General features: G+C 36.1%; 1 protein-coding gene and 1 long non-coding RNA gene across 4 annotated transcripts; one reads left to right on the forward strand and one right to left on the reverse strand.

Annotated features, from left to right (window-relative positions):
- On the forward strand, positions 1-27,879 carry LOC117233478 (tyrosine-protein kinase CSK). Of its 3 annotated transcripts, none has more exons than XM_033493832.1 (8): positions 1-198; positions 4,407-4,449; positions 21,608-21,991; positions 22,936-23,589; positions 24,387-24,582; positions 24,673-24,759; positions 24,847-24,939; positions 25,019-27,879. In XM_033493832.1, exons 3-8 carry the CDS (start codon positions 21,636-21,638, stop codon positions 25,112-25,114), a joined length of 1,482 nt encoding a protein of 493 aa, XP_033349723.1. In that variant the 5' UTR covers positions 1-198; positions 4,407-4,449; positions 21,608-21,635; the 3' UTR covers positions 25,115-27,879. The 3 variants fall into 3 exon arrangements, with proteins under 3 accessions (XP_033349723.1, XP_033349724.1, XP_033349725.1); XM_033493833.1 differs by having other exon boundaries at positions 25-194; XM_033493834.1 differs by lacking the exons at positions 1-198; positions 4,407-4,449 and adding an exon at positions 18,433-18,569.
- On the reverse strand, positions 17,043-18,349 carry LOC117233481. Its single transcript, XR_004493331.1, has 2 exons — positions 18,242-18,349; positions 17,043-18,172 (listed from the first exon to the last, which is right to left on the reverse strand). It is a non-coding gene; the product is annotated as an uncharacterized LOC117233481 (long non-coding RNA).
- Positions 27,880-27,940: the final 61 nt, after the last annotated feature.

Genomic DNA, 27,940 nt, shown 5'->3' on the forward strand with positions numbered 1-27,940 from the left:
GTAGATCAAAATGTTCTTCACTCGGGTTGTGTGTAGCAAAATGGCCGCCCGACTAAAGTGAGTGTGACGTTTCGTGAGGTGATTGCATCGTTGTTTTAAGTGGTTCTTACGAATATTCGTTCATGTGACATAGTGTTATTGTGCTTCCTGTGTTTATTCGCAGGTCCGCTAACAAAATCCGAGTATTCGATAAAGTAGGTAAGCGTAATTTATATTTATTCGCGCGCAGGATAAAATTCTTGCGATGCTGTTATACATTAAAATTTCATCAATTTTACGATTTTATAACGTCTTCTTATTGCGTATATTTGGCGAGATGATAGTTGTTTAATCGTTCTACCACATAGTAATAACAATGTTCCCAATTGTACAAGTGATAAACGTCGATCGAAGATTATACTTTGAATTGTTACTCTCACCTTCTCAAGTTAAAAGTGGGCGTTATTTAAATGACATACGCTCTTGCATTCTAAATGTACCGAATGACAGAGAAATAGCACGTTTCTTTGTAATTTCCAACATCTCGTATCGATTCGGTGACAATATCGTCTCTTACCTTTCGGCACATCCATTTCCGCAAAAAATAGCACATGCATGCACGAAACATATCCTTTTAGTGCATCGAAGATTTGTCGAGGTTACGCGATGTCCATGAGCTGTCTCTTAACTTTACTTTTCGAAATTTCGACTAATTATGGTTCGATACAAGATTTGAAAATAAAAGAGATTTGTCTCAGAGCTTTCTTTTCACTTTATTTATATTCGTGTTGTTGCTTAATCTGTTTTTCCATAATAACGTATTATGTAACATGTGCGTTCACATTTATCGTTAATTATCGATACAAGACAAAAAGATTTGATATTTCAAGCATAGAATGTATCAAGTTAAACAATTGATATGTTATACTATTATTTAACGAACGTTATTAGCTGAATCGATAATTAAATTTGGAGCCTATGTATGAAACATGCTATCATTGAAGCAATGCCGCATCAGAAGCCGTACCAGTAAACGAATGTAGCGCAACGAATACTTTCCAACGTAATCGAAACTACCTGATCGAAATCATATTCATATATTTGGAAATATATGAATTTCATATAATTTGGAAAAGGGTAGCTTCTGTTATGTCAACCGGCGCTCGAATCATGTAAACCACCCCAAAGAGACAGCTTGATCGGTACGTTCCTGTCAGTTTGTTGGTCAGCGATAATCGTGGCGCGTCGAGGTGTACACGTGTCCTTTGCATTCCAATTTTCCCGCCACGGTTTTTCTGTCCTTGAATACGTCCTTTTCTCCGCGTTTTAGTGTTTGACATTACACATTTCCTTTTATAAAATAAGAAAACACAGAGAGGAAGATAGAAAACTATCGCGTAATGAATTGTGCTTAAAGTACTCCACCCAGGCATACACATTGGTTATTATACTTTCAGTACATCTTTCAGTTACAGCAGTAATAATTGTACCATAGAATTTCCGACAAAATATGAATTGAGCAATAAAGAGAGAATAATGCGGAAACTAAAAAGATGCCAATGGTCATAAAACCATCATAAAATTATTCCCTTCTCTGTATCCATTATGAGGGGTGCAGGGACGTTTTCTTCAATAAAATTATGAACCGCCAACAAAAGGTATTTTTATGTTCTCTATGCTTTAAATGACGTACATTCCTGAAGAGATATATGATGTAAATGAGGCACATTTTATAATTAATTATAATTTAATAATTTAATAATTGTATGTGATAAAATTTTAGCACAAAATCATAAAGTACACAACATATCTATATAATATGCAAGCATCATACATAACGGGCGGAAATGAAGAGAATATTTAATTGTTAATTTCTACTACAAAGTAATTTCTTTATTTAAAAATTTTCTATTATTTTTATTAAAAACAAGTTATATCATATTTACATTTACAAAGACTAAAACAGACCTAACTTCCATTATATTTGTCTTTCTTAATTTTTAATATTTCATGATTATAAGAACTTTTTGTTGATTTCCTATTCTATTCTAACTTAAATCAGTTAAATTAATAATTAATAATAAATATTATATATATGTACACGCACCGTATATTTTATTCTTTACAGGAAGTTATGCTTTTATTATTCGAGACGGTTGGTGATTAATAATAAAGTACACAATGATCAAGATTTCAAACCATAAAAATATAACTTCGTGCAAAGAATACAACATATCATTTGAAACTGAAATTTCATTATACGTGTGTGCGACGTGCCAAAAAACATTGGAGTTACCATCGAAAAGTTTAGCCGGGACAAAATCGGAATGTAAAGGGTTAATACGCTTCCGAGGCGAGTGAAGCAGCTCATGCGAACCCGGGCAATTAACTATTGGCTAATTACACAGTTAACGAACGGTACACGGTATTCTTGTCGAATAATTCAGTCACAATGCTTAATTGTACGCTGTAAATGGGCTGCTCTTCCTCCTTGGGTTATTACGTTATATTTTTCCATGTGCGTCGAACACACACGGATGCGTTTTCTCGCCGACGAAGAAAAACGCCGCGGTTTCCCGCTGTGCCGTTTCGCGGCCGAAACATCAACGATTCTCTCATGCGTGTTTCTTACCTAATTAATTCAGCCTTAAGCAGCGCTTCTGAAGCCGAGTGAGAGGGAGCGACCGCAACCTTGCGCTGAATGTTACGAGACGTTTGCTCCGAATGATCAAACTGCCGGATACTGCTCTCTATTACGAAAAATGCCAACGGAATCGATTACTTTATGAAAATTATGTTCACTCAGTTAGTACGTGGAATTTTATGCGGACAAAAATTTATTTCCTAGGTATTATTGCTTATATTTGCTCTATTTTTCGAGTTGAAGCGATAGATCTATTTGTATTTATAAGAGCTGCGATAAGGAAGCAACTTTACTTTTCATTAATTTGTATAAACTAACAAAAACAAATCCGAAATTTAATCATTTTTTGAAATAGAATTCATAGTCAACTAATGCTCGTAATAATGAACTGTTACACTTTTGTATATGAATTCTATACTTTTCTTCCTTTTCCGGTAGTAAGTATTTCAACGTATCTTAAAAAATGAAAGAGAAATTCGGATCAGATATTTTAACTAAGGGATAAATATACGTGGCTTCAATGGGTTGGGAAAATTATGTTAATTGCCTATGAAAAATGTTAAAGATTATACTCGTTACATATAATTTGATCTAATATAATATCCATCAGTTAGCATGGAAAATAGGTATGACACGTTTATAATGATTTTGTTTATTTACATCGTGCAAATATTATTCGCTATTTGCCTTTCTTTCGAGATTGTATATCTCGATCGTATGTGATTGTAATGAATATGCGAGTTATTGAAAGTAAATGAAAATTTAATTCAGTTCATGAAACTGATAGTATAATGAAATTTAGGAAAAGTGTTATCTTATTATCCAATAAAACATGCCGTTTATTCTGTAATTGTATTGTTAATTACTTCGCATGTAACTTAATTCTTTCATTTGCTATGGATGGAAAATAGACTCGTTAGTTTCAAGAATTTTAAGCAAGTTAGAAGGAAATTGCATAACGATGTAATTAAATGATTCATTTAAATGAGAGTTTTTTTTTTTTACTATTTTGCATAAAAGCATTTAAAAGTATTTAGAAGATGTAACATTATCTTCGATTGAATATTTTCAACTTATCCATCGCATTTGTATAATGTACAACGTAATAACGAAATAAAAGTTGAAATTTATTCAAATAATAGTAAATAAAATTTACGAAATAGAATTCTTTTAATTGTTTGTAAAGAGGTTAGCATCTTTGTAGATGCAAAATGTTTTGAAACGCGTTGATTAAAAACTAACAAACATATTGCCTCTATAATTCAAGCTACTGATAATACCACTTTATTTACATAGTTAATAATTATGTATTTATCCTCGAGTTTTAAATGCTCAAATTTAATTCACATGCGAATATCTGGCCGAATACCTGGAAAAAAGGCTCCGTCTGTTTGTTATTTGCTTCGATGATCGCATTTATTTTTGCTTTGTTCGGTATTTTAATTAGCAATTGAGCATCTCGGTGAAACGCAGAGTCTCGTCTATAGTTAGATTCAATAAATTTGTTATGACATGCTTCTTTCCTAATCTTCCTTGCTATTTAAAATCGCGTTACCTGGCGATCGACTCTTTTTTTTTTTTTCATGAATTTCTAACAAGGAACTTCGCTAGTTTTAGTCCAAGCGAAATTACGAGCAACTGTTCGTTAAGCGTAACGAGAACAATTTCTTGTACGGGTTTTATAGTAGAATTTATTTGAAATACTTTTAAAATTCTTCTCGTATGTAAATTCTTTTAATATTTGATTATCAATGTAATCGAATGATTTTTATTATTGTTTCAGAGGGGAACGTATCCAGAGGATGGACAATCAATCTAAAATATAGGTAAAGCTTGAATATATTTTTTATAAATTGTAAGCTCGTAAAGATTTGTCGGGCGCTTAACTTATCGTGTTTTATTACTTTATTACGAATTATGTTCAATCAAGTCGTAAACTAGATAAAATTGTAAAAATAATAAATATCATATTTAATCCTTACTGTACGAACGTAAGCTTTTCATGTTCGAGCCCGGCACACGTTTACACTCAAAGGTTACCATAGATACATTTACACAGGCTATGTTTCAGCAAACTTTCTATTTTTCATACGAAATACGAGTTAATTAGAGTAGATCACAAGAATTGATTAAAGTCGATACTCTTTGTTATACGTATTTATGCGAATATCAATTGCCATAGATCTAAATATGCATCGGAGATTCTGCATTAATTTCCCCTTTTTATCCCGAACATACTGCGAATTGTCTTCGTTGAAACGTACTAACACTTTCAGACTGATGGCTAAGACTTCGGATGCTGTAAGAATCTCGAGTCAGCAGAACCATATATCTAGAAGATCCATATTCTATAGTTTCTATACAAACTATATCGCGTTTCTATACGAACTATGTAGCTTTGGAATATAAGAGCATCTGTTTCACAAATCATTCTGTTGTACAAGAACAACTCTGGAAATATAACGTGAAGATGCGCAATACACATGGTAGAACGTACGTTCACTTGGATTAAAATTTTCTACAAAATTAAACTTAAGTTCTTCCTCTTAAATGATATGATTCGCTCGAGTACACGACTAACATTTTTATTGCGTATGCCACGACTAAAGGTACAAGAGCAAATTTTAATATCACGCAACAAACTCAACCATTCGTTGGTAATTTTTAAGCTAAGATTTATCCTATCCTATTCAACCAGAGCAATTAAATTTGATAATCATTTTATCACGTATAAAATCAAGATCTCGTTACGGTAGAGATCCTCTGTATATTTTAGTATCGAGCCTCATTAGTAAGATTTTCAAGAGTGCTGCTCGCCATTGCAGCGTGACTCATATTACCAGGCCTTAGCGTTCGGGAAAAAATCTCGGAATAGCGATACATTCTTCGCAATTCCTTGTAACTCAGCATTCTTTTGCACAGAAAGGAGACATTCCCGTTGCGATGGAACTCGACTATAACATATGAACGTTATTAAGGGAAATTTATTTCGTACCAATGGAAGTTAACTAATTGATACTATAATTATTACAATTGTACAATTATTAGATCGCACTTCGGTGTGGCTACGTACGCGAATATTTTATATTAATGGCGTATTTCATATTAAAGAAAAAAACGAGAAATGTTGCGTTTTAACGACGCATTTCAGGAAAATGTAGACGCGCGGTTAAATTCGAGCGAGTTGCCACAAATGGAGACGAAGTGCGAAACCGAAGGCGATATCCAACGTGACCCAAATGCGATTTAAAGCGTTAGCGGATACACGTATCTAGCACTTCGCGAAGGACAGAATTGCTTTTCCAGATTGCTAGCTTTATGATCGATCTTACACGCGTTCGGATTAAGACATCGTAGAAACTGCATGCTGTGTAGGATTATCTGTTGCTTTTCGACAAATCGTTACGTATCTGCATTCCCATTAAACCCGCTAAGTATTGACGTTGCGTTGATGCGAATATTTGATTTCCCACTTTTCAGTCGTTTTCGATTAAATCGTTGTTAATACACGTATCTTCTTATTTCAATCTTATGTGAAGATTTTTCGTAAAAAGTAGATCTTTCATTAAACGTAGTTGGTATAGTGGTCGTTTTGCGTGTACATCGTATTATAGCGTAGATATTAGAAATGTTTAAAAATGCACGAAAGACGGTATTGTGACTTATACGTATATTAATAACGATGAAACTACATCGATCAATAACTTCGCAACGCGTACTTTCCACATGAGCATAAAAATACAAATTTTTAGAGTTTTATAGGTCGTCTCCATTTACCAGTTACGAATGAAGGTTTCTTCTGTTTATTGAAACGAAATTGAAATTGCGTCGTAAAAATTCGACAACTGCAGCGGAATTAATCGTGGTTTTATCGTGGTTATGATAAGGAATTTCAAGGACTTGTTTAATATTTCCTTGCTTACTTTTAAACGCTTTAATTCTTTCGAATTGGACAACTTCTGCCAAGTATTTATTATTCTAATATGTCTTTCGTCTTTTTAACGAAACGATCTGTAAAGCAGTTCATTTACGTCTCTTGTATGCGTGTTGCGTTTATTCTTTTACGCATTATCGCCAATAGCGGCATACAAAAAGAAACATCTCGTGGAAGGTTTTGTTAGCATGTGATTTGGAGATTTTCATCGTGAAGGTTGTTTGCTCAACTGATTTTTTCGCTTCTGTATATCGATAAAATTGTTTGCAGCTGGATAATCGAAAGAATATTCTTAATATACTTAGCGTTCCTGATAAAAATTATATTTTTAAGGTAAACGATAAAGTGGAACAAGGTACGTCTTAGAAATTTCGCTTAAAAAGCACGTATTTGATTAGATAAACTTTGTTAAAAAAGTAAAGTGATTCACTGTTGGAAATGTAATCTACGGCAAGTACTATTTTTGTTTACGATTTCGATAAAATTTTACCATCTTCTTTGATCTCCTATTACATTTATGTAAATTGCTATCTTCTATTCATTTTTTTCTTTTTAACATTTGTTTAAATTCGAGGATAATATGAAACAGATCGTTATTAATATACATGATTTTTCGATATCCCTGCAACATTAAAAGTCCTTTTCTCGGTTATCATTAAAGTAAGATCGATACAAAAAAAAAACAGCCGCAGGAGAATCAAATGTGCTTAGTCGATGCTATATCGAGGATAGAATTTTACTTAATTTTATTTCATTTATCACATCTTAAGGAAACTTATCTTTTAAGAAATATTCTACATATTGATCTAAATGACGATTAAGACATTTTTTCGCAAGGAATATTACTTTAAATTTTATTCTATACGTAAATTTATATTCTCGATCGACTAGATAACTATTAGAACGCGTCAGGAATTCTTAATTCAATCTGCTGTCAATGCGAATAAGGAGTTTCCGTGTCTGACTGCAATTCTGTTCGGACTCCACGGTCATTAAGAAACATACTGCGAAATCGTTAGGAAATACTTCCCAATATTAACGACTTCCTGCGGTAGCCTGTCGACGAGTTTCCAGAAATTGCTCTCTTAAAATATAATTACACCGCGGAACAAGAAGCTCCTTTATAAAATACACGAAGTCGCGTTTGCAACCTCCTCTTATCTCGTGTTTCAGCGATCTTCGTTTCCTTCGTCTTCAAACGCTCACGAGTACAGTGTAGAATTATTAAAGATAATATAGACAAAAAATTCGAGAATTTCATATAAAAGAAAAAGAGAAATCGTTGGAGATATTAAGATGCGCTTCAAGCTGGTAGAAATATTCTGTATGTTTCAATGTGTTCACTTTTATTTATACAACTGAAACATAAATTCAACTAATTGTATTATGAAAAGTTTTATTTCTATTTTTTCTTCCATAATATAGGATTCTAAAATACGTTTCTTGTACATTGTATTTCATGCTAAATTCAATCTAGTTTAGTTTGTAATTATTAATAAATATATTTTTCGAAATAAACATCTGAGAGCCGTTCTATAGTGCTTTTCAAAGTACAAGAAATATATTTTTAAATTCGATACAAAAAGAAAAGGTAGAAATAGAAATCTTCGCAATACGGTTGTGTTAACATCACAATTAATTAGTATTAATTATACCAGTTGGCTTTTTGCAAATAGGCATTTCCCTGTTTATACGCACGATACTGTGCACGATTTTCTTAAAACATCACAAGTCTTCCTCTGGGTTGAAACGCAAGCGAGATCGAACTATAAAAAATTCGAAGACCACAGCAGAATTAATAAAGAATAAATTATTTATTTCTATTTGTATATATCTATACGAATCGTTCTTTTCGTTCACTTTCGTCTCATTTCCTTTCTTTCTTCGTGCACGGCCAACTTGATCAATCCTCGAACCTTAGCGCGTGTTACTCCGCGACTAATATTTTTCTGGGTCACGTCATACTTTCTTCTCTCTGTTCGAGCTCTATGAAGTTCGCGTTACCGCCTTCGATACTGATTCACCTCTGTCTCGTGTGAATCGTGTTACGTTACAATGGCAGAGATAGTTAGAAAGTTGTAAACGAGGATCTGCTTAGAATCCATATATACCCTAACTGTTAAGGAGAGCTGTCCTCTTTTTTGCGCCTATTGTCTTTGCCGTGTATTCTCGATTATTCTGCTTTGTTTGCTCGTGTCACGGTTTCTAACGTGGCGGGAAATTTAAGTTCGTGCAAAGATGGTTGAGAAAAGGCGAAGAAATGTCATGGTTCGGATCGTAGAAAATTGCTAGCTACTCACTGTTATTACGAAATTAGAGAGTATTGTTGTAATTATTTCATTGGAGTATTCTCGAAACTTTTAAATTCGTTGCAAGTTATAATTTGTAACCATCGCCCTTGACGAATTTAGTACATTTATTAACCCCTTTGATGATACAAATATACTAGCACGTATACAGGGTGGTTGGTAACTGGTGGTATAAGCGGAAAGGGGGCGATTCTACGCGAAGAAAGAAGTCGAAAATGTGGAATAAAAATTTTTTTTTCATTTTTTTTTCATTTTTCCATCGAGACAACGATCTACAGTGAGATCCGTTATAACGAGACGCGATAAGGTGCACGCGTACCGAGCGAAAATTCAAAGTCGATTTTCTCGAAAGGAAAGCCTCGAACGAACAATTTTTATTCTATATTTTCGACTTCTTTTTTCGCGTAGAATCACCTCCTTTTCGCTTGTACCGCCAGTTACCAACCACCCTGTATATTTGTGTAATTTTTCTTTAACTCAAGCACGATTTCAACAAATACAAAGACACATACGAGTACATTATTTTTCTAAATTTAACATTTAAAACCATCTTCCAAGATTGTAGATCTCGTCTAATACATATATATATATATATATATATATATATGTACGTCTTAAACGAATAAAACTGTGGAACAACAAGTGTTTATTCGCTTCCAGCCTTAGTAAATTCCTCGCCGAAGAAGTACATGCGCTGTTTTCTCGCTTCTTCGTCCCGTTCTTTCGTTTTTCATACGATATCGTTACACTTGCCGAAGAAAGAATGCGACCGTTTCTCGGAGTAAGAAATCGTAAACGCGCGCAGTCTTCCGCGGGGTAATGCAGTAACGCCAGATGGAAAACGGCTGGTCACGGTACAGTAACGTGTACTGTTAAAGAGAAACACTCCGAACAAATCTGTCGAGCGTGCTCTTTGCCCTCTTCTTTTCTCCTCTTTCTTTTTTCCTTCTCTTTCTTCCTCTTCCTCTTCTTCTTCTTCTTTCCTCGCTTTCTTTTCTTATTTCTTCTTTTCCTTCCCCGGTTTCGCTTCTGTCCTCGCGTGCCAGGGATATTAATAGTGCACAGTTACGAGACATCGGCGCGAATAAGCTTTGCATAAATTACGCGAAAAAGGGGAACACGCTGGTTCAGTGATCGAGAATTTCGTCGGATATCTTTGCCACGATCTGCCCTTCTGGATAATGTAAATCTTGTTGCATCGTCGACGATGAATAATCCGCTGTCGAAGCTGGCTATACGTGAAAAGCACGTGGCTCCTTTGATCGATCTGATTTTCCAATCGGATGCCCCGTAGCTCGTCGAACCGATTTACTTCGCTCTCTGTCTCTTTGAACACTCTGTTACCTGAACGTCCGAGCGTTCCTCGTCTTTTATCCTCGGTCCTCCAGTTATAAACGGGTCGATTCTTATCGAGTTGCTGCTCCGATTCTTATGAATTCTTTCTAAAGATAATCGAGCAGCTCGGAAAAAACGCGGTAATCTTTCGATCTTTGATCGACCATACTTTATGCATTTAGTTGAAGAATGTTTATTTGTGCACAGACGTCGTAATATTTGTTGCCATTTGTCGAGAGATCAACATTGAATTTTCCATTACCGGCTATGTACATGATTATTATCAGTTCCAACTATATGAAGTTCATCTCCCGACACAAGTTTCAGATAATTGTCGTTCTACTGTATCGTTGTTTGTCTCTGCGTATATTAATCTAATTATTCACATTATTTATATGATCATGCATTATATCCAAACGCAAATCCCATATCGCTAGATAAACGAGAATCTTGAGGAATACCATGTTTTCTCACGCGTTTCTCGTAAATGCCCGCCCCCACGTGACTGACAATGACAAATAAATCATTCAGTCTATGAATTACTCGCGATACCAACGAGCATAATAGGCGAGGAGCTGGATGCGCGGAGATTTACTAGAATTCACTTTGCCGTTAATAAACTGGCCTTTCTTCGCTGCGAGTAGACGCTCTTGGTTCTCTCGATTATTACAATTAACGCGGGCATCCTCCTAGTATCTGGTACCAGCGTCGATATAATAAGTTTTAATTACCTTCAATTACAGATTCGATTAATTTGCATGTTCGCGCACCGATCTAGCTTTATCCGGTTACAAATTAAAAGAAAGGCTGGTTCGCTGTTTTACGGGCAGCCGTTTCACGCCCTGTGTTCGTCACTTTGTCCTGGTTGCCTGGTGGCTGGCTGGCACGGTCGCTCAGAGTCACGAGCATTACTCTTTTTTCCCGTCGTTCTTGTTAAGCTGATATCTTTAGACGCGTGGAACGGGGCGAGGCACCTTGCGGTTTTCCTTGGCGGGACGAAAAACGAACGTCGAATCTTCTCTCTTGGGACTTAGCCTGCGTGTACGCCACTGTCGCCGATCACAACGGCGACGATGTTTCGACTGTTTGCTGGCAGGCTGGTTCGCAAATTTGCAGAATTCGTAATAAAAACCACTCTTACGAAGATTTTCTATCGGCGATTACTTAGGATATCAGCAATTTTGATAAGCTTGAAGCGCGTTGTTAAGAACAACGTAGCGAATAATTTGTCCATATTCGTATGCATCACTCGATCTTAGCTTTCTGCTGTTACAAACGAGAGTATTTTCGTTACCGCGTATTGTATTTGCGATGTTCGATCGTAATGACAACTCATGGTTGATCCAGTCCTTCGCAACCTCTATACGCGCTTCGATTGTTACCTGATACGTGTTAGACAGACAGCGTGCAACCTTGCCTTCTGCGTCTGAGAAACGAACACGAGGTAAGCCAAATACGAGAGAAAAGAGATGAAATAGAACGATAAAGTAATAAAACGTTATAGTGGAGGGTGGTACGGTCACCAATAGCCTTGAACAGTGATCGATTTTGGACGCGATATAGTCTGACATTGTATATTACGAATCTCGTGTTTCAACATTCTGCTAATGAAATTTCAAAAAGTTTCGCATAATATACACGGGATATATTCGATAAAAATATTTTATGGCAACTATCCAAATACTTTCGGTATACGCATAGTAGAAGATAGATATTCAACTTTCCCAACAGTTCACGGGATACACAACCCTGTTACGATATTCGTATTTCTATATTTCAATGTCAGTCTCGTTTTGATCAAACAATCGGATTCGCGACGCTTTAAGAAAATGTTTAACGTAAAATCGAAGGGAGAAATCACGCTAATATTAGGTTGTCCGGAAAGTGTCTTTCTTTTACAGACCCGTCTTTAACAACGGTGCATCTTTATACAAACATGAAACCTAATCTGTCGAACGTTGTGATCTTTATTTTGATAGAAGAAAATGTAACATACGTGATTCGATAAAATAATAGAAAACGGAAATGTTGTGCATCCATTATTTCCTTATAAAACGAAAGAAACTTTTCGGACGACCTAATATATCGATAAGACGTTTATCATATTTTGTTCGAACTTGAGATACCTTTCAACGCTAGAAAAATACGATTGAGTCGAAAACGATGAAAAGAACGCGGCGGAATTTAAATTTGTACCTGTACAGCGCTGTAAGTATCGCGTTAGGAGTCCATCGCGAATCGACTTTCGCAAATCGTGACCAATGAATTTGCTGCGAGCGATTCAATCGACCCATTGGATAGCATGTTCGATGTATGGTTAGCCATTCGTTAGTCGGTTGCGATAGAAACGAGTTGATTTGCGCCGCGAGCAAGCAACCGCGTTTCCCTTCCCTATCAAACGATGCCGAAACTACACTGCGCGTTTTATCGCTCGTAACAAAAGGATTGCAGGCTAGTATTTTGTGTGAAAAGCGAATAACACCGCGTCGTCGTCTCTCCAACGCTCGATACCTGCTATCGCATCGTTTCCCTTGCGTCTATCCTGGAAATCTCGCGAGATGAACTCGTTGCGCGTTTACTCTTCGCTTTACTTCCACTCGATCATCCTCGTTCTTTGCGCTCAACTTTTACGATCGGATAATGGCTTCCTTCGAACGTTATTGCGCGTGTTGATACGCTTTCCGCTCGACGTTTGAGTTTGCAACTCTGCCGAAGACCGTGAAAGTGGCGTGATGATGTTGGAATATGTATATACAGGGTGGTTGGTAACTGGTGGTACAAGCGGAAAGGGGGTGATTCTACGCGAAAAAAGAAGTCGAAAATATAGAATAAAAATTGTTCGTTCGAGGCTTTGTTTTCGAGAAAATCGACTTTGAATTTTCGCTCGGTACGCGTGCACCTTATCGCGTCTCGTTATAACGGATCTCACTGTAGATCGTTGTCTCGATGGAAAAATTAAAAAAAAAATTTTTATTCTATATTTTCGACTTCTTTTTTCGCGTAGAATCACCCCCTTTCCGCTTGTATCACCAGTTACCAACCGCCCTGTATATCGATGTATATTTAATAAATAATTTTCTTGCAATGATTGTATTAATTTATTTTATAATATATATTATTAAAATCATTTTTATTCCCATAAAGAAATAAAATTTCAATTATAGAGAGTTACGCCATTTTTCTGATTATAGCTCGGTGTAAATGTTGGATTGGCAACTAAGAGATTGCGGATTTTGTCATTAGGCGGTATCGACAAAATCCGCGATCACTTAGTTGCCAAGCCAATAGAATGGCGTGGGACAGAGGAGCGCCACACCATAGTAAACGTTCGGTCGATACCAAAAATTATGCTACGTAAGTATGTCCTTCCAGATGGTAGTACAGTGGACTGGCGTGCAATCGGAAAGTTTATTATTCGAGCCGTGGTCACGTTGCGTCTTCCCCTTGGTCTCGACGCCACCTGAGTCGCTGATGCGTGCGATCCACGTCGCCGAATTTCCGTTCGTTCTCGCTAATTGCCATGGCTAACAAGGAACAGCTATATAAGAGGTTGGCTTCCCTTACGATTCACCTCGTGAGAAATTCGTCAGGCTTTTGGTAGTTTCGCAAGCATTTGCATAGATACCGGCTGTCTGTTCCCACGGGGTGCGTCCTGAATCGTAAGAACTGGCGAATTTTCAAGCACAGCGATCAATTGAAATTCAAGCACGAGCAAGTACTTCTTACGTATATTTCAAGAAAAAGTTTCAGATTTAACGAGTATTCGTGGGAAACTTAAATCGCGTTTTTCTGCCTGTGTTCTACGCATCTTCGTCCGATTGTTGTACACGTTCTTCGACGAGCTATTGGAGCAATAGCGATACAGTGAAATTACTTTGAATTTACGATATCGTAGAAATTTGTTCATAATTCACGAAGCTCGTTCGTTGGCTTCTACGGCTAATATTAGCGCGAAAGTCTGATCGATATACATGTATGTAATAGATATATCAATATTTAGTCACAGTTAATAGTATTATCGGGGATTGGAGTAATTTCACAGCTTCGTTTACTAGTAATAAATTTTAATGTACCGTGTCCCGAGTATTTAATCAATTTTGCGGTTACTATCGAACAACATGCGTACAGCGTTTGATACGTAAACGCTTTGGTCTAGCTTTCATAATGAATGGCCACTTTGTAAGCCGACCTCGTTTACCGCGTTCTTTCGTTGGTTTATCAATGAACATCATTTTATATCTTTTTTTGTTTTTCACTTCTTTCTTTTTAATTATCCGATGACGAGATCACGAGTGTTCAATAAAGATTGCAATTAGCAAATTAACGAACATCACTCGTCATTTTAATTAATTAGTCGCTAAACGATTGGAAATGAAAACAAATATTCCATTTAATTTATTCCATTTCAACTCTCAACTTGGTCAAGGTTCTCTGAATCATAGCTACCTATTACGCGTTTTTCCGGTTTGCTGAGAAAACGATTAAATTATATCGTACGCTACCTTGTAAAATAATCGTTTTAGTGGGTAAAATACTTCCGTAAAAGTGCAAATAAATACGGTGACTCGCCAAAGTTTTTATGTACTCTATAAAAAAGGGCTACCTTCATGGAGATACGATTCTACGAAATTTCATTAAAGATTCGGCGCGTTTTGTACCAAGCCGACGAAAAGGAACCGTTTCGTATTTAACACGTATCAATACATAGCTCATTTAATCCTCTCAGTGTCAAATACTTTTAACACGTTGAACATTAAATAATAATAATTAAATAATCGAAATATAATTTTTGTAGAATATATATACACATACACACATATACAGGGTGGTTGGTAACTGGTGGTACAAGCGGAAAGGAGGTGATTCTACGCGAAAAAAGAAGTCGAAAATATACAATAAAAATTTTTCGTTTGAGGCTTTGCTTTCGAGAAAATCGACTTTGAATTTTCGCTCGGTACGCGTGCGGTACGTTATAACGACTCTCATTGTAGATCGTTGTCTCGATGGAAAAATTAAAAAAGAAACAAAATTAAAAAAAAAATTTTATTCTACATTTTCGACTTCTTTTTTCGCGTAGAATCACCCCCTTTCCGCTTGCATCACCAGTTGCCAACCACCCTGTATATGTATTTTTTTAATAAACGTGTTATGCAACTTTGTTTGTATCAAAGTAGCCCTGCGCAAAGTGTACGAAGACTTTTTTACGACGTCTGATTCTATAACTCGATCAATCAGTGCCATATTCATACTGTCCCCATTTTTTTACTTGAAAGTGAAAACTAATTGTTCTTGGAACATTGAAAATGATATTTAAACGAGAGCGTAGAAACATTGAAAGAGATCGATATCGGAAACAGCACGATAATCTATAATTACGCTGTAAAATGTTTGCTGAATGAGCGCATTGTGTTTAGCTCGAGAGGATACTCGACGTGAAAGTTCGATTCCACGGTGGACGCGCGACACGGTTTGCTCGAAATTCGAAAACCAGACAATAAAACGTGGCTATTCATACTTACGTAATGACGATTCTTGTATTAGTATGTCCGGCCGCGCAATATATTTTCGCGTGACATAACGCGCTCGTCATAGACACCGACCAAGGATAAACTCCAGTTGAATTATTCAATGTTTGATCGTGCAACAGATTTGTCTCGTCGATGTTGCCCCCGATTATTCAGCAGGAAACGACGGAATTTCATTTTGTAGGATCAGATAGAGGAGGCTTTGTTGCAGAAAAGTATTGTACAAGGATGATTTTCTATATTTTGTTTGGCGATGCACGTATCGTGAATTTCAAACACGTTCGCCAAGTTTCAATACCGAAGAAAGGATTCGTAATTTTCCAGTTGTTAGTAAATTTGTAGACGTTCCTTTTTATTTTTATTTTTCATTATTTATAGTCATAATTTGCATCAATTAGCATGGATTATTAGCGACGTGAAAGAATGAAAAATTACGATCATAAGTTGCTATATAATTTAGAACGTTTTAGCGTGGTATCCTTAGGTCTTGAAGGATCCTTCGTGATAAAATTATGCTGATTTTTCTATAGCAACAGATTGCCTATTCTTGGTTATATTAACGACAGAGATACGTACGTACATACGTGATCGATCGAATTATTTCTTAGAACACGTGTTCGTTCAAATTGCAGACAATAGCGTTTCATTAGAACCCTTTGATATAATAGAGCATTCTACGTTCTGAATATGAAACAGAAATGTCCTGAATAGAATCGCAAGTAGCTCTTGCATACACTTTATTATTCACATGTTCGTTGCAAACGTATGTAATGATATTGCGTCTATATTACAACCAGATTCCTCTAAAAAATCAAATCATCAATGATAAAGAAACAATCGTAAAGTCATCGTTTTATTCCAACCATGCAGCGTAGCATGAAGTTACTACAATATATAAATTCACACGCGTAAGTCGTAATTTTAGCTACAACTAGGCGTTAAGAAAGAATTTTATTATTTCGTATAATTTCTTGTTGTTTCTGCGACGACTTTGGAATATTTTCGTCGCTATCGATGCATACGTTGCGCCGCTTCAATTATCTAATTATGCAATTTATTCGCTATCTATAAATAACGTTGCGTGGCGCAATTATTGCGTTTTTGGTTCTGCGCACTTCGAGAAAGTGAGACTTAAATTGAAAGAAACAAAAAAGCAACGGATAGCGTGTTAAAATAAGTTTGATAATTTTTTATTCTTTTTAGTAGCGAATGCGTTCAGTCTATCTTTGAAACACGATTTTATACAAGTTATTTATCATTTAACAATTTCCTCGGAATTTTCTTACGACCAAGTCAACTGTTAAATATTTTTCGAATTTTTATCTATCCAGAAATGTTGATCGCAACCAATTCAGTTATTTAATACGGTTAACACAAAAGTAGATTTCTAATCTTTACATCTTTGCTTCTATTGTTCCATTGGCGAACCCGTCGTGCAACCGCTGAACCGACGTTTCAGTATTCCTCTATGTGTCACGAAGTGTCTCAGTATTACAAAACGCAGCAAAGTTTATAGGAAATGGTAATCTAAACCTTGGTGTGCTTTGCAAGCATACTGTGACCACAACGATCTGATATTCACGATGTTTAAGCGGCACACTTGAACCGCGAAACGTTTCAAAAAGAATTCCTCCAACTTTCCAATCTCCTTATTTTTCTTCCGATATTTTCTTTTCTTTGAACATTTTTCATGAAAATATTGACGTTTATCGAAAAGCGTACGCGAATGTCGACGATTCGTAAGAAAACAGCGTATCACGTGGGACGCATGTGACTCACGGTGTTTACTATGCAAGCGGAGCTTTTCACAATAGAATCTTCTCAGTATCGTTTTACGTCGTATTATAAAAAGCTTAAAGAACATTCAACGAATTTATCGTGATACGGTAATCATTTTTCTGATCGTCAAATCCCCGTCTCATTTTTCAAATTCACTTTTCCGCGATATTATACTTAGTCACAGAAAAATAAAATTTCGACTTTCTCTCTCTCTCTCTCAGCAGTTCGATATTTTTATGATCTCTTGTACTATGCATCTTGTAGTTTCTATGTTCATTTTCAAATTTCTCTCCAATCTTACGAATATAATCGTGACAGTTCGAGTCTCGTTACAACGTTAACATTTTTCCATATAATGTTCCGTATAAGACTCGTCGTATGACGCGTTACAATAGACATTACGATACTATACAAGTTACTATACAACTATTCGAATACTTTCGTCAGAAACTGTATTCGTCTTCCACGAATGCGAGAAGGCTAAGAACATCGGGCGGACGCACGCAAACAGAGGAAACCAGACGAGACGTTGGTTCGAGCGACGATGCTTGCACCGGGCATGTTCGTTGACGATGGTTTGCTGGTCGTTTCGAAAATACACGCGGAATGATTCACCTCTCACGCATGTCTGTCGTCTATCGGTGTGTCTAGCGCATTATAATGCGGGCTGAACGAGCGGATAGTGCGCGCGTTGGAACAATGGCCACTTAAGCTAACTGGCTGATTAAATGCTCACCTCAGTCACCGCGGATGCACGATTAAATATGGTGCGCACCATGGACGCCGTGCTCGTTTTGCTCGATCAGCCACGACAGGGAAACGTTTCTCGTCCACTCTGCAGTGTCTCCGTCGAAATATCGACGGATGGTCACTTAATTAAAAAGCGTAACTGAGTTTGTAGAAGCAATCGTTGTTTTGTGATTCGACGTGTTTCCTGATGATTATGAGTTACAGAGTGTGACACGTTTCGATGTATGTGATGTTGTATCTCCGAATGGACGAGTTAACGTTCGAGAGTGGGCGAAAGGAGACTGTAACGTAGAGTTGGTTTATTCTTAAAAATGGTAAACTCGTTATCTATATGTTTCTGGAAATTCGCGTTGTTTGGTAAAAAAGATTGAGATTGAGTCGGATATATCTGTCGTTTTTTTTTTTTTTTTTCGAAAGAATGATCGTAACGTAGTTTTATCGTATTTTTGCGATTTTAGCAGCGTTGTTCAATGTGTCGTTCCGCTTAGTTTAAATTGTCCTATATCGAGTCTCCTGTTTTCCATTTTTTCAAAATACGTTGAAATATTTGAAATTCCTCTTAAACCTTTTTTCTTTTTCTTTGATTTGCAGGTAAAGTTATATTATGCAGGTTATTGCTTATGTATAATGGTTAGATATTTTGAATTAAATAAAAAATAAAGAGATGTAGTTTTCGTAAACTATGATCGTTTACTACAGGATCGTTTATAAATATCAAGCTCAAGATTTATGGGAAATATTTCACCTCTCAAATTCTAGATACATGTTGTACGAATGAAATATTCACATTCGATATTCAATAAATACCACTATTCATTCTCTATGGGCAAAGATTGATTTTATTTAAATCGAGGAAATCATCTTGCGGCATATCATTCTTATTTTACTCTGCGATACTTTTAAACGGACATGACATTATCGAATTAAAAAATTATCTTTTAAATTCTTTCTCCAGCAGTCATTAGATCTATTAATCATTCTAGTAATCACTCTACAGCCACTTCCAAACCGTGTTCAATTAAAAAGAAGATAATGGAAAAATTTGGGTCAACGACCATCTTCAAAATAATTAATCAGCTTTATAAGTTGCAGATCGGAATTCCATTCGTCTGACTCTACGTTAGAAGCATCTATAGTTCGTATAATAGGAATTCAGTTTTAGATAAGTGAGCTTAATTAGCGGAAGTTGGTTTAATCGGACAGTAATTAAAACTTTGTTCGGATCAGATCACACCAGATAAATGGTGCTCAGATAAATAAAGTTTTACTGCAAGTAATTTCTTAAAAGGAACAGATCCATAAAATTGACTCGCTCTAACGAAGTACTGTAAATGACGAAAAATCATGGTAAAATCAGGACTTCCCGGAAACTGCTTGACGCAACGATTCGCTTAAGCGCTCGCTACGCTTGCTCTCGCGACAAATATTAATCAAACGTGACACTGTTAGGTGGATCGCGTAAAAAGCATTCGTGTGTTCGCCATCATTGTGTCCGTTAACATGGAACGCAATGTATCGTTAACCGATACGCAAGTGCAAAGAAGGAAGAAAGAAAAAGCGCAGGGCTATCGTGTATCTCAAAGACAAAATCAACGCTCGAACCACATGCTCTGGAACCGAATCCCCCCTCCCCCACGATGAAACAAATCTTTACGGTTGTTACTCGAGAAACCGGATATCTAAAGCTTGTTTTCTGGCAAACGTGGCATACCAAGCGCCAAGACATTCTTTATAACTTTTTCATATCTTGAAAGCTATCCCTCGAACATGAAACAATTCCTTTAACATTTCACTAATCGACAAGAATATTATGCATATTATTATGTATTTTGTCTGTGTGACAAAATTGGATTTTTGCTACATTTAAATAGGAATATTTTTTTTCGATTTATTCGTACGAAATTACTTGTTTTACACAGGCAAATAGTTCCCTTTTTATAATTACCTGCTAATTTATGAGAGAAAATTACTCGTATTTGGAGACAATTTTACTCCTCTTAATCGCGATCTTCGTAATTGTTGATCAAATATTAAGATGTGAATATAGGTTACGCTTCGTTTTATTTGCAATACATCGTGTGTGTTATAAGAAAAGTTTAAAACCACAGACAAAACTGGAAAATTGATTTAATAAGTCCTTGACTTAGTTTACGGAGATTAGGCGTTGACTGCGGTATGATCAAGACGTTGTCCTTGTTCATAGAGGAAATAGGACAAAAAGGGAGAAACATGTATCGTTTGGTTGATAAATACCATTTTGTTTATAAAAACGATACCATAAAATAAAGCCCTGTCGTTTGGAGATCGACAAACAATAAAAGTCAAGTGTTAGTCGATCGAATATGAGAAAATCAAAATTTCTTTTTAATAAATTTCCTTAACATTGAACGAGTTAAACAAAAACAATTTAATAGCCTGAAACGAAATAAAATATAAATATGGCAAATATCACTGTCGAGTCGTTCGAAACGTAATTCGACTTTCGTACACGGAATGTTTCATTCATCCTGAACAATTTCGTACCTATTAACTCAGAAAGATGTATCAAGTCACGGCGCTCTGAATGACAATATTATGATTCATGACTTTTTCTTAAGGACAATTCTTACGAGGTTTGAAGTTCATTCATTACGAGCGTGTTTATCAATTTCAGTGTTGCTCGTAGAAGCTTGGTTGCTTTATCGTTTCTAACGTTTGTAATCGTATTGTCTCCAAGTATCGATTCATAATCGTCAAATTAGTTCTAATCTCAAGGTTAGTGCTAGTACTACGTTTATGTGTCTCATTAACGTCAGATTTGCAGAATCAAGAAATACGACTGGAGTTACCATACTGAAATATGGAAATGATATCATCTGGAAACGAACGTTCGTTTAAACTATCACGACTTTTTTTTTATTCTACATGGTAAAACGTATTTCAGAGTGATAAAACGTATCGAATGTGTAGACACATCGTGTGAAATCTATTCTTTAAAAAAATATGTCATTACCTACTTGCGAATTAAAGAATAAGAAATCTTGATAGAAAAATCGCCAATCACGATACATATTCTGAATCAAATATTATCACGTTAATATCGTCAAATATTAAGGAAGGTCTTTAAATTTTCTATCTTCATCTTTAAATTTTACCGTAAAATTGGATTCTCTCGTATGTTGATTAAACTCGAGGCGTTGTTCGTCGATAGGAAGACTCGAGAAAAGGTGGGAAGGTCGACAGCGTGGAAAGGTGAAGATGTTGAAAATAATCGGATCACTTTGTGAAACATCTTTGCGTTTCGAAAGATAAGAAGAAGCCGTGCACTTTACAGCGAATGAAAATGTGTTTAAAATTCTTCCTTTTTTTGTAGGTTCGCATAGGCCACTGCGGGAGTTGCGATGCCAACGTATCACAATGCGGGTGGCGGATACCCGAATGTGTCAGCGCCAGCGCGGCAAGCGAAGCTCGATGGCAATCAAAATCACCATACGATCCCCTCAAACGTAACATCCCATCCCCTTATACAAAATAGCACGCAACACAACGTTCCTTCCAACTTGTCTACAAGTAACATTCCGTCCCATCCAGTATCACCGACGATGACTACGCATTCGAACGTCACCTCTGCCAATATAACCAGTCACATGAACACCGGCTCACCACCGGTAATCCTCACCTCGAACGTCACCAATCCTAGCAATCCTGCTGCGTTATCGGCGAATCCGAGGCACGAGGTCAAACTCAACGCTATGCCGTACGTATTTGTTTCTTGCACCATCGCGAATTTACATCGATTGTATAAGAAACGATTGGATGAGATTTTTATAAAAATTCTTTATTGCATCGAACTTATATTATGTCTATATATATATATATATATACAGGGTGGTTGGTAACTGGTGGTACAAGCGGAAAGGGGGTGATTCTACGCGAAAAAAGAAGTCGAAAATATAGAATAAAAATTTTTCGTTTGAGGTTTTGTTTTCGAGAAAATCGACTTTAAATTTTCGCTCGGTACGCGTGCACGGATCTCACTGTAGATCTCACTGTAGATCGTTGTCTCGATGGAAAAATTTAAAAAAAATTTTTATTCTATATTTTCGACTTCTTTTTTCGCGTAGAATCACCCCTTTGCGCTTGTACCACCAGTTACCAACCACCCTATATATATAGATAAGATGAGATTTCTCACGGAAAAGTAAATCGAAAACGTAGAATAATATTTTTCGATTTAACGCTCGATTCGCGAGAAGATTAATTTTGAAAATTCTTTGTATACACAAAGCACGGTTCTTTGATATATACTATACTTATCGTGTTTGTACATAGTTTTTACGTAGCTTTTATAAATACACGGGATTCTAATAATTATGAAAAATGACTTACGTATATGCCGTGACTTGTACTCGAATGAAAATTCAACGACGCGAAAACGATGTTTATTCTATAACTGTATATGATTTGAGTAGAAACAATTCCTCTATGATATAACTATAAATATACTTGCATCGATTGTGTAATATGATATATATTTTGATAAAAGAAATTCAAATGACAAAGATGATTTTTGCTACGAGATTCTCGAACTTCTGCCTATAGGCATCTCCTGCTTTTAATTGTCCTGGCGAGAATATCCGCTAATCGGCGCATTAATCGAATTTCATTTCACTCAAACTCACGATTATCCGTTGTTTTTAGATGGTTCCACGGGAAGATATCGAGGGAAACTGCCGAACGATTGTTGCGGCCGCGCGAGGACGGCCTGTTCCTAGTCCGGGAGTCGACGAATTTCCCCGGCGACTATACGCTGTGCGTGTGCTACGAGGGCCGTGTCCAACATTACAGAGTGCAATACACGAACAAACAATTAACTATCGACGAAGAAGAATTTTTTGAAAATCTGGCCTTGCTGGTCGAGCATTACGAGCAGGATGCCGATGGATTGTGCACGCAGCTCACCAAATCTCTGCCTAAACAGGGCAAACAGGACTTCTGCGTGGATCTAAAGGCGTTCATCGATGCTGGTTGGGTTATACAGACCCACGAACTTGAATTGAGGGAGTGTATCGGCAAAGGAGAGTTCGGTGACGTGTTGCTGGGCGTTTATCGGGGCGAAAGGGTCGCCGTGAAAATGCTGAAAGACAACAGCGAGGCGGCGCAGAGGTTTCTGGCCGAGGCGAGTCTCATGACTTCGCTGATCCACGACAATCTGGTCAAACTGCTCGGCCTTGTTTTCAATAATCAACACATGTACCTGGTTACGGAATATATGAGTAAAGGATCCCTGGTGGATTACCTGAGATCAAGAGGGAGACTGCACGTTTCCAAGAAGGACCAGATCAACTTCGCGTAGTACGTAAAAAGCACGGATGCAGCTGGATTTATGCTTCGCTGGGGAAACACGCGAGGTGTCACGCGCTGATTTCTTCGAAACTTTGCATAAAGACGGATGCTTATTTGCGTAGATATCGAATAGTTTGCGAAATAGAGAAATACGAGTGGTATTTTACTCGTGTTCTTCATGCTGGTACGCGACCTACTCGCTATGTCCTCTTAAAGTCTGCGCATACTGCGTTCTTTGCCTCATTTTCAACTCAATCGTATTTCTCCGTTGTTACAACATTTCTAGAAATTTCATTTGAAAATGCGAGTGAACAATATGCAGGAATACTTGTCTTAATTCTGATTTGACGACACAGATTTTCTTCTTTGATCTAAAAATATTGTGCTATGTTCTTTGGACCATTGTAGTTTGGCTCAATCGTTGTTTTTCTGTTGTTAAATAAAGATACAAAATATATAGTCTTGGTTAAAATTCTTCTTAAGCTATTATGTCTTTCTACTCGTTGAAACAAAAGTTAAATTGGTACATGTGACAGATAATCCAATGCTATTGTAATAATACTGTAAAAGTAGTACTGACGCAATCTTGAAATAAATACCATGTACTACCATTACGTGAAATTGAGTCAAAGCTTAATTTATTGAAAGTAAATTTAACAGAAGTTGATTGGACGCAAGAGATAAAATATTTTCTGTTTATCTACGAAGCTTCGTTGAAATCAGCGCGCCGTTACACTTCGCATAAATTATATCGTCTCGTGTGTCAGAGAGGACTGGTTTTAAATATGCATTTTGTTCCCTTTCAGCGACACGTGCGCAGGCATGGCGTATTTAGAATCCAGACACGTAGTGCACAGAGATCTGGCCGCGAGAAACGTTCTTGTCGCGGAGGATAACTCTGCGAAAGTGTCGGATTTCGGTTTGGCACGGGACGAAAATTTTTCTCTCGAAGGAGGGAAGCTGCCCATCAAATGGACTGCACCAGAGGCTTTAAAGCAAAATGTAAATATCAAGTTGTGAAATACCGATTCCATAATGCCCAATTTTAACGTTATTCGCGTATATACGCAATTTGCAATTTCTTGTTTTCAGAAGTTTTCAAATAAGTCTGATATGTGGAGTTTTGGAATACTCTTGTGGGAGATCTATTCCTTTGGACGTGTACCATATCCACGAATTGTGAGTAGAGTTCTATGTATGTTTTCTTGTTGGATTATCGTTTGTGCTAAAGTAATCCACATTGATTTTCATTACTGTTGATTTCAGCCACTAGCTGACGTTGTGAAGTGTGTGGAAAAGGGATATAAAATGGAGCCACCTGATGGTTGTCCTCACGAAGTTTACGATATCATGAGACAAGTATGTATAGAAATTTTCTATGATATGTATACGTAAAAATTATGTTATACGTTGTTACGAAGTAAATATTCTTTACCAGGCATGGGACTTACAACCTGAAAACCGACCTACTTTTTACGATATAAAATTAGTGCTGGGTCAACTGAAAGCTGAGTACACCAAAGGTGTGAATTAAAGAAAAGAAAAAAGAAAAAGAAGAAATGCTACTTATTATTCATAGATTAAAGTAGAAAAGACATAAAAGAAGGAATTAGAATTTTCGAGATTTTTTTTTAAGTCAGGGTCAAAGGTAGTGGCTCTAAATACTTTTGCTACAAAAAGCAATTTTCTATTGTACATTTTTTATTGTACAAAAGTAGAATCTGCGTTGCTTGTATTTATTGTTACGTTATTATTATCGCTATTATTATTATTTTTATTTTTAAAGATTTTTTTGATTTTCATATTCTTTTACAAAAATACTTTCCATATAAATTAATATATATCAATCGTGCCTTTGGCCAAGTTGTAATTCTTGAACGAAAGAAGTTCAACTTGTACATCCGAAATTCAGGTAACACTTGAAAGGATATTTACAATACAATTCTTTTCCTTTTTTAATTACTTTTCTTTTTAGTTCTTTTCTTTCATTGTCGTGTTTTTGTAAGGTCGAGTATGACAGTCTTTATAAAGCTGCTTGATCTCGCGGTTTTTCGAGCAATTTTCGTCATTGTCATGACTCGAGAAATATTTCCAGGTGTAAGAAGCGCCTTACATTGAACTGAATTTAAAGAAAATGAGACGTAATTATTCATGATAAATACTTATTACAAAGTAATCTTTTGGACTTAACTTGTATAAGGATGGATATATTGGAATTTTTTCACTTACGTGTAACGGTAGAACAGAAGAAAGGTAACTAGATTTTTATCGTCGACAGTTTGTCAGAGAGATGTTTGTATCGTATTATAGTGATTGTAGATTACAAGTACTTGTTAGTCGTATACGTTTTTTTTAATCAAAGATTTGTCATAGGAAGTATTAATTTTTAACTAAATTATTGCAGACTATTATACATGATTATTTAAGTTGCCCCTGAGATATTTGACTATATATTAGTGATGTAAATGTATTTGTAAATACTTTTGTACATATCTGGTTATCAGAATGGGAAAAATAAGAAGAATTAATATTTCCAATACACAGATTGATATTGGTTAGAAGATTTAACAAGAATTGTCTATATGTTTTTGTTTTTAGTTTTTAAGATGGTTACTTTACATAACTATCCGAATGTCCATATTTCAATTGCACTACCCAACGCAATGATATAGAAAAGAAAGAAAAGATCGGATAATTACATATTTAAAGTAATTAAACTGTAGACGTTTCGTGTTATTCTATCTTCCTTCTGTAATATAGGAACCACCACTTATTTAATACTTTCTCCAATGGTTATAACGGACTAATGATATTTATTCGTAGAGGATAGGTAGTTTCAAGCGAAATAGAAAAAAATATGACAAATGTTGAAGAAATAGTTTCTTGGTTCGCTATGAAAACTGGAAGATTGGTATACAAAGTATGTTACTTGATATCAGGTTTTGGATCTAATTTACATAATTTCTATCAGAATCATATACGCAGAGACTTATTATCCGAAATCAAAGCCAATGTACTCAGTTCCTCGCATTTTTTCATTGCTTGCAATAGTATCCGAAAGAAGGACCGTCATGACTGAACCGAGCTTTGTAAGAACGATAATAATCTTTAACGATAGACCGAATCTGTTTCGCGAAAGTGCGTATCTAGTTTGAGTCGTAGAATAGTCGTAATAAATATGTAGCGTATTTATAAGCGTACCAGTCCGTTTATAACTTCGATAGTATGTAATATAATGTATATGGCTCTAATCCAGTACCTAACGTTTTTTCGATGATACTACATTTGTCGACCTCTATTTGCGACTATGAAGACATTCATGGATGCATATTTCACATCCAACGTAATCCATATCGAATGTCAGTTCTCCCCTTGCTTTGGTATTTCTCACGTTTCTACGTTGAATATCGAAACCCTACATTTTGTTATATCTTTTTTAAGCCGCATCGTATTTACAGTGTGGTGTGACAAACGTTACTTCATAATTATCCTGTGTAATTTAACATATAAGCGAGATTTTGTTACAGATCAGCATTAAGCTTTTATGAGTGCGCCCAGTGTGTTAAATTCGTTTATTTTTTACTTATGATAAGTTTGTTAGTTTGTAAGAAATTTAATATATATATACATATTGAATAACAAATTATACGATATTCATGATTCGGATGAGTTCGCTAAAGTTTGTCCAAAATTTATTGATTATTCAAAGTTACATCCTTGACTCTGGATAAACTAACAAGCGAGATATTTTTCTTTTCTAAAGCTATCAAACGCTTCGATTTTTCTTTTTTTTTTTTCTTTTTTTAAGAGAAAATGTAAGTTCACGTGTTTCTGTATTTATGTCTTTAAGACGAGAAACGAAGAACAGAATCAGCGTTATATTGGGATTCGGATACGGTGTGGGGTTTCTCTTTCTTCGATGATCTTGATCAACCAATTGATCTTGGACAGACTATAGTTTACAATGCACGGATGTATTTGAATCTGAAATGTCTGAAGAACTGAATGCCTTTGCGTTGACGTGGATGACTGTGACAATGCACGTGCATGACAGTGCACGTGAAGTGAATTTACATTAAGAAAGTTCTGGCCTCCAAAAAAATTCGACCCGTACGATTTTGAGGGTGTAGAAGAGCGTTTGACCTGTATGGCCGCGTTGTTACAAAATATAGATTACCGATTCTAAAGATTCTCAGTAGACAGTTGACCACAGCTATAAACTGTGGTTCATCGATCAGAGATAACAGCCGTTAAAAGAAGCAAATTAACGATTAATAAAACGGAAGAAGGTGTACTGTATTCGCTCACCGGTTACAATTATTTCCAACTACGAGACAAACGTGTATATTCGCCTATTGAC

This window comes from Bombus vosnesenskii, unplaced genomic scaffold, assembly GCF_011952255.1.
Source record: "Bombus vosnesenskii isolate JDL3184/JDL3185 unplaced genomic scaffold, Bvos_JDL3184-5_v1.1 scf7180000013295, whole genome shotgun sequence".
Classification (NCBI taxonomy): domain Eukaryota; kingdom Metazoa; phylum Arthropoda; class Insecta; order Hymenoptera; family Apidae; genus Bombus; species Bombus vosnesenskii.

Excerpts from the sequence above, each read along its gene's own strand:
- LOC117233478 (XM_033493832.1), top strand. The coding sequence starts at position 21,636 with ATGCCAACGTATCACAATGCGGGTGGCGGATACCCGAATGTGTCAGCG. Across the intron at positions 21,992-22,935 it reads GTCAAACTCAACGCTATGCC|ATGGTTCCACGGGAAGATAT; the intron begins GTACGTATTTGT and ends CGTTGTTTTTAG. Across the intron at positions 23,590-24,386 it reads GACCAGATCAACTTCGCGTA|CGACACGTGCGCAGGCATGG; the intron begins GTACGTAAAAAG and ends GTTCCCTTTCAG.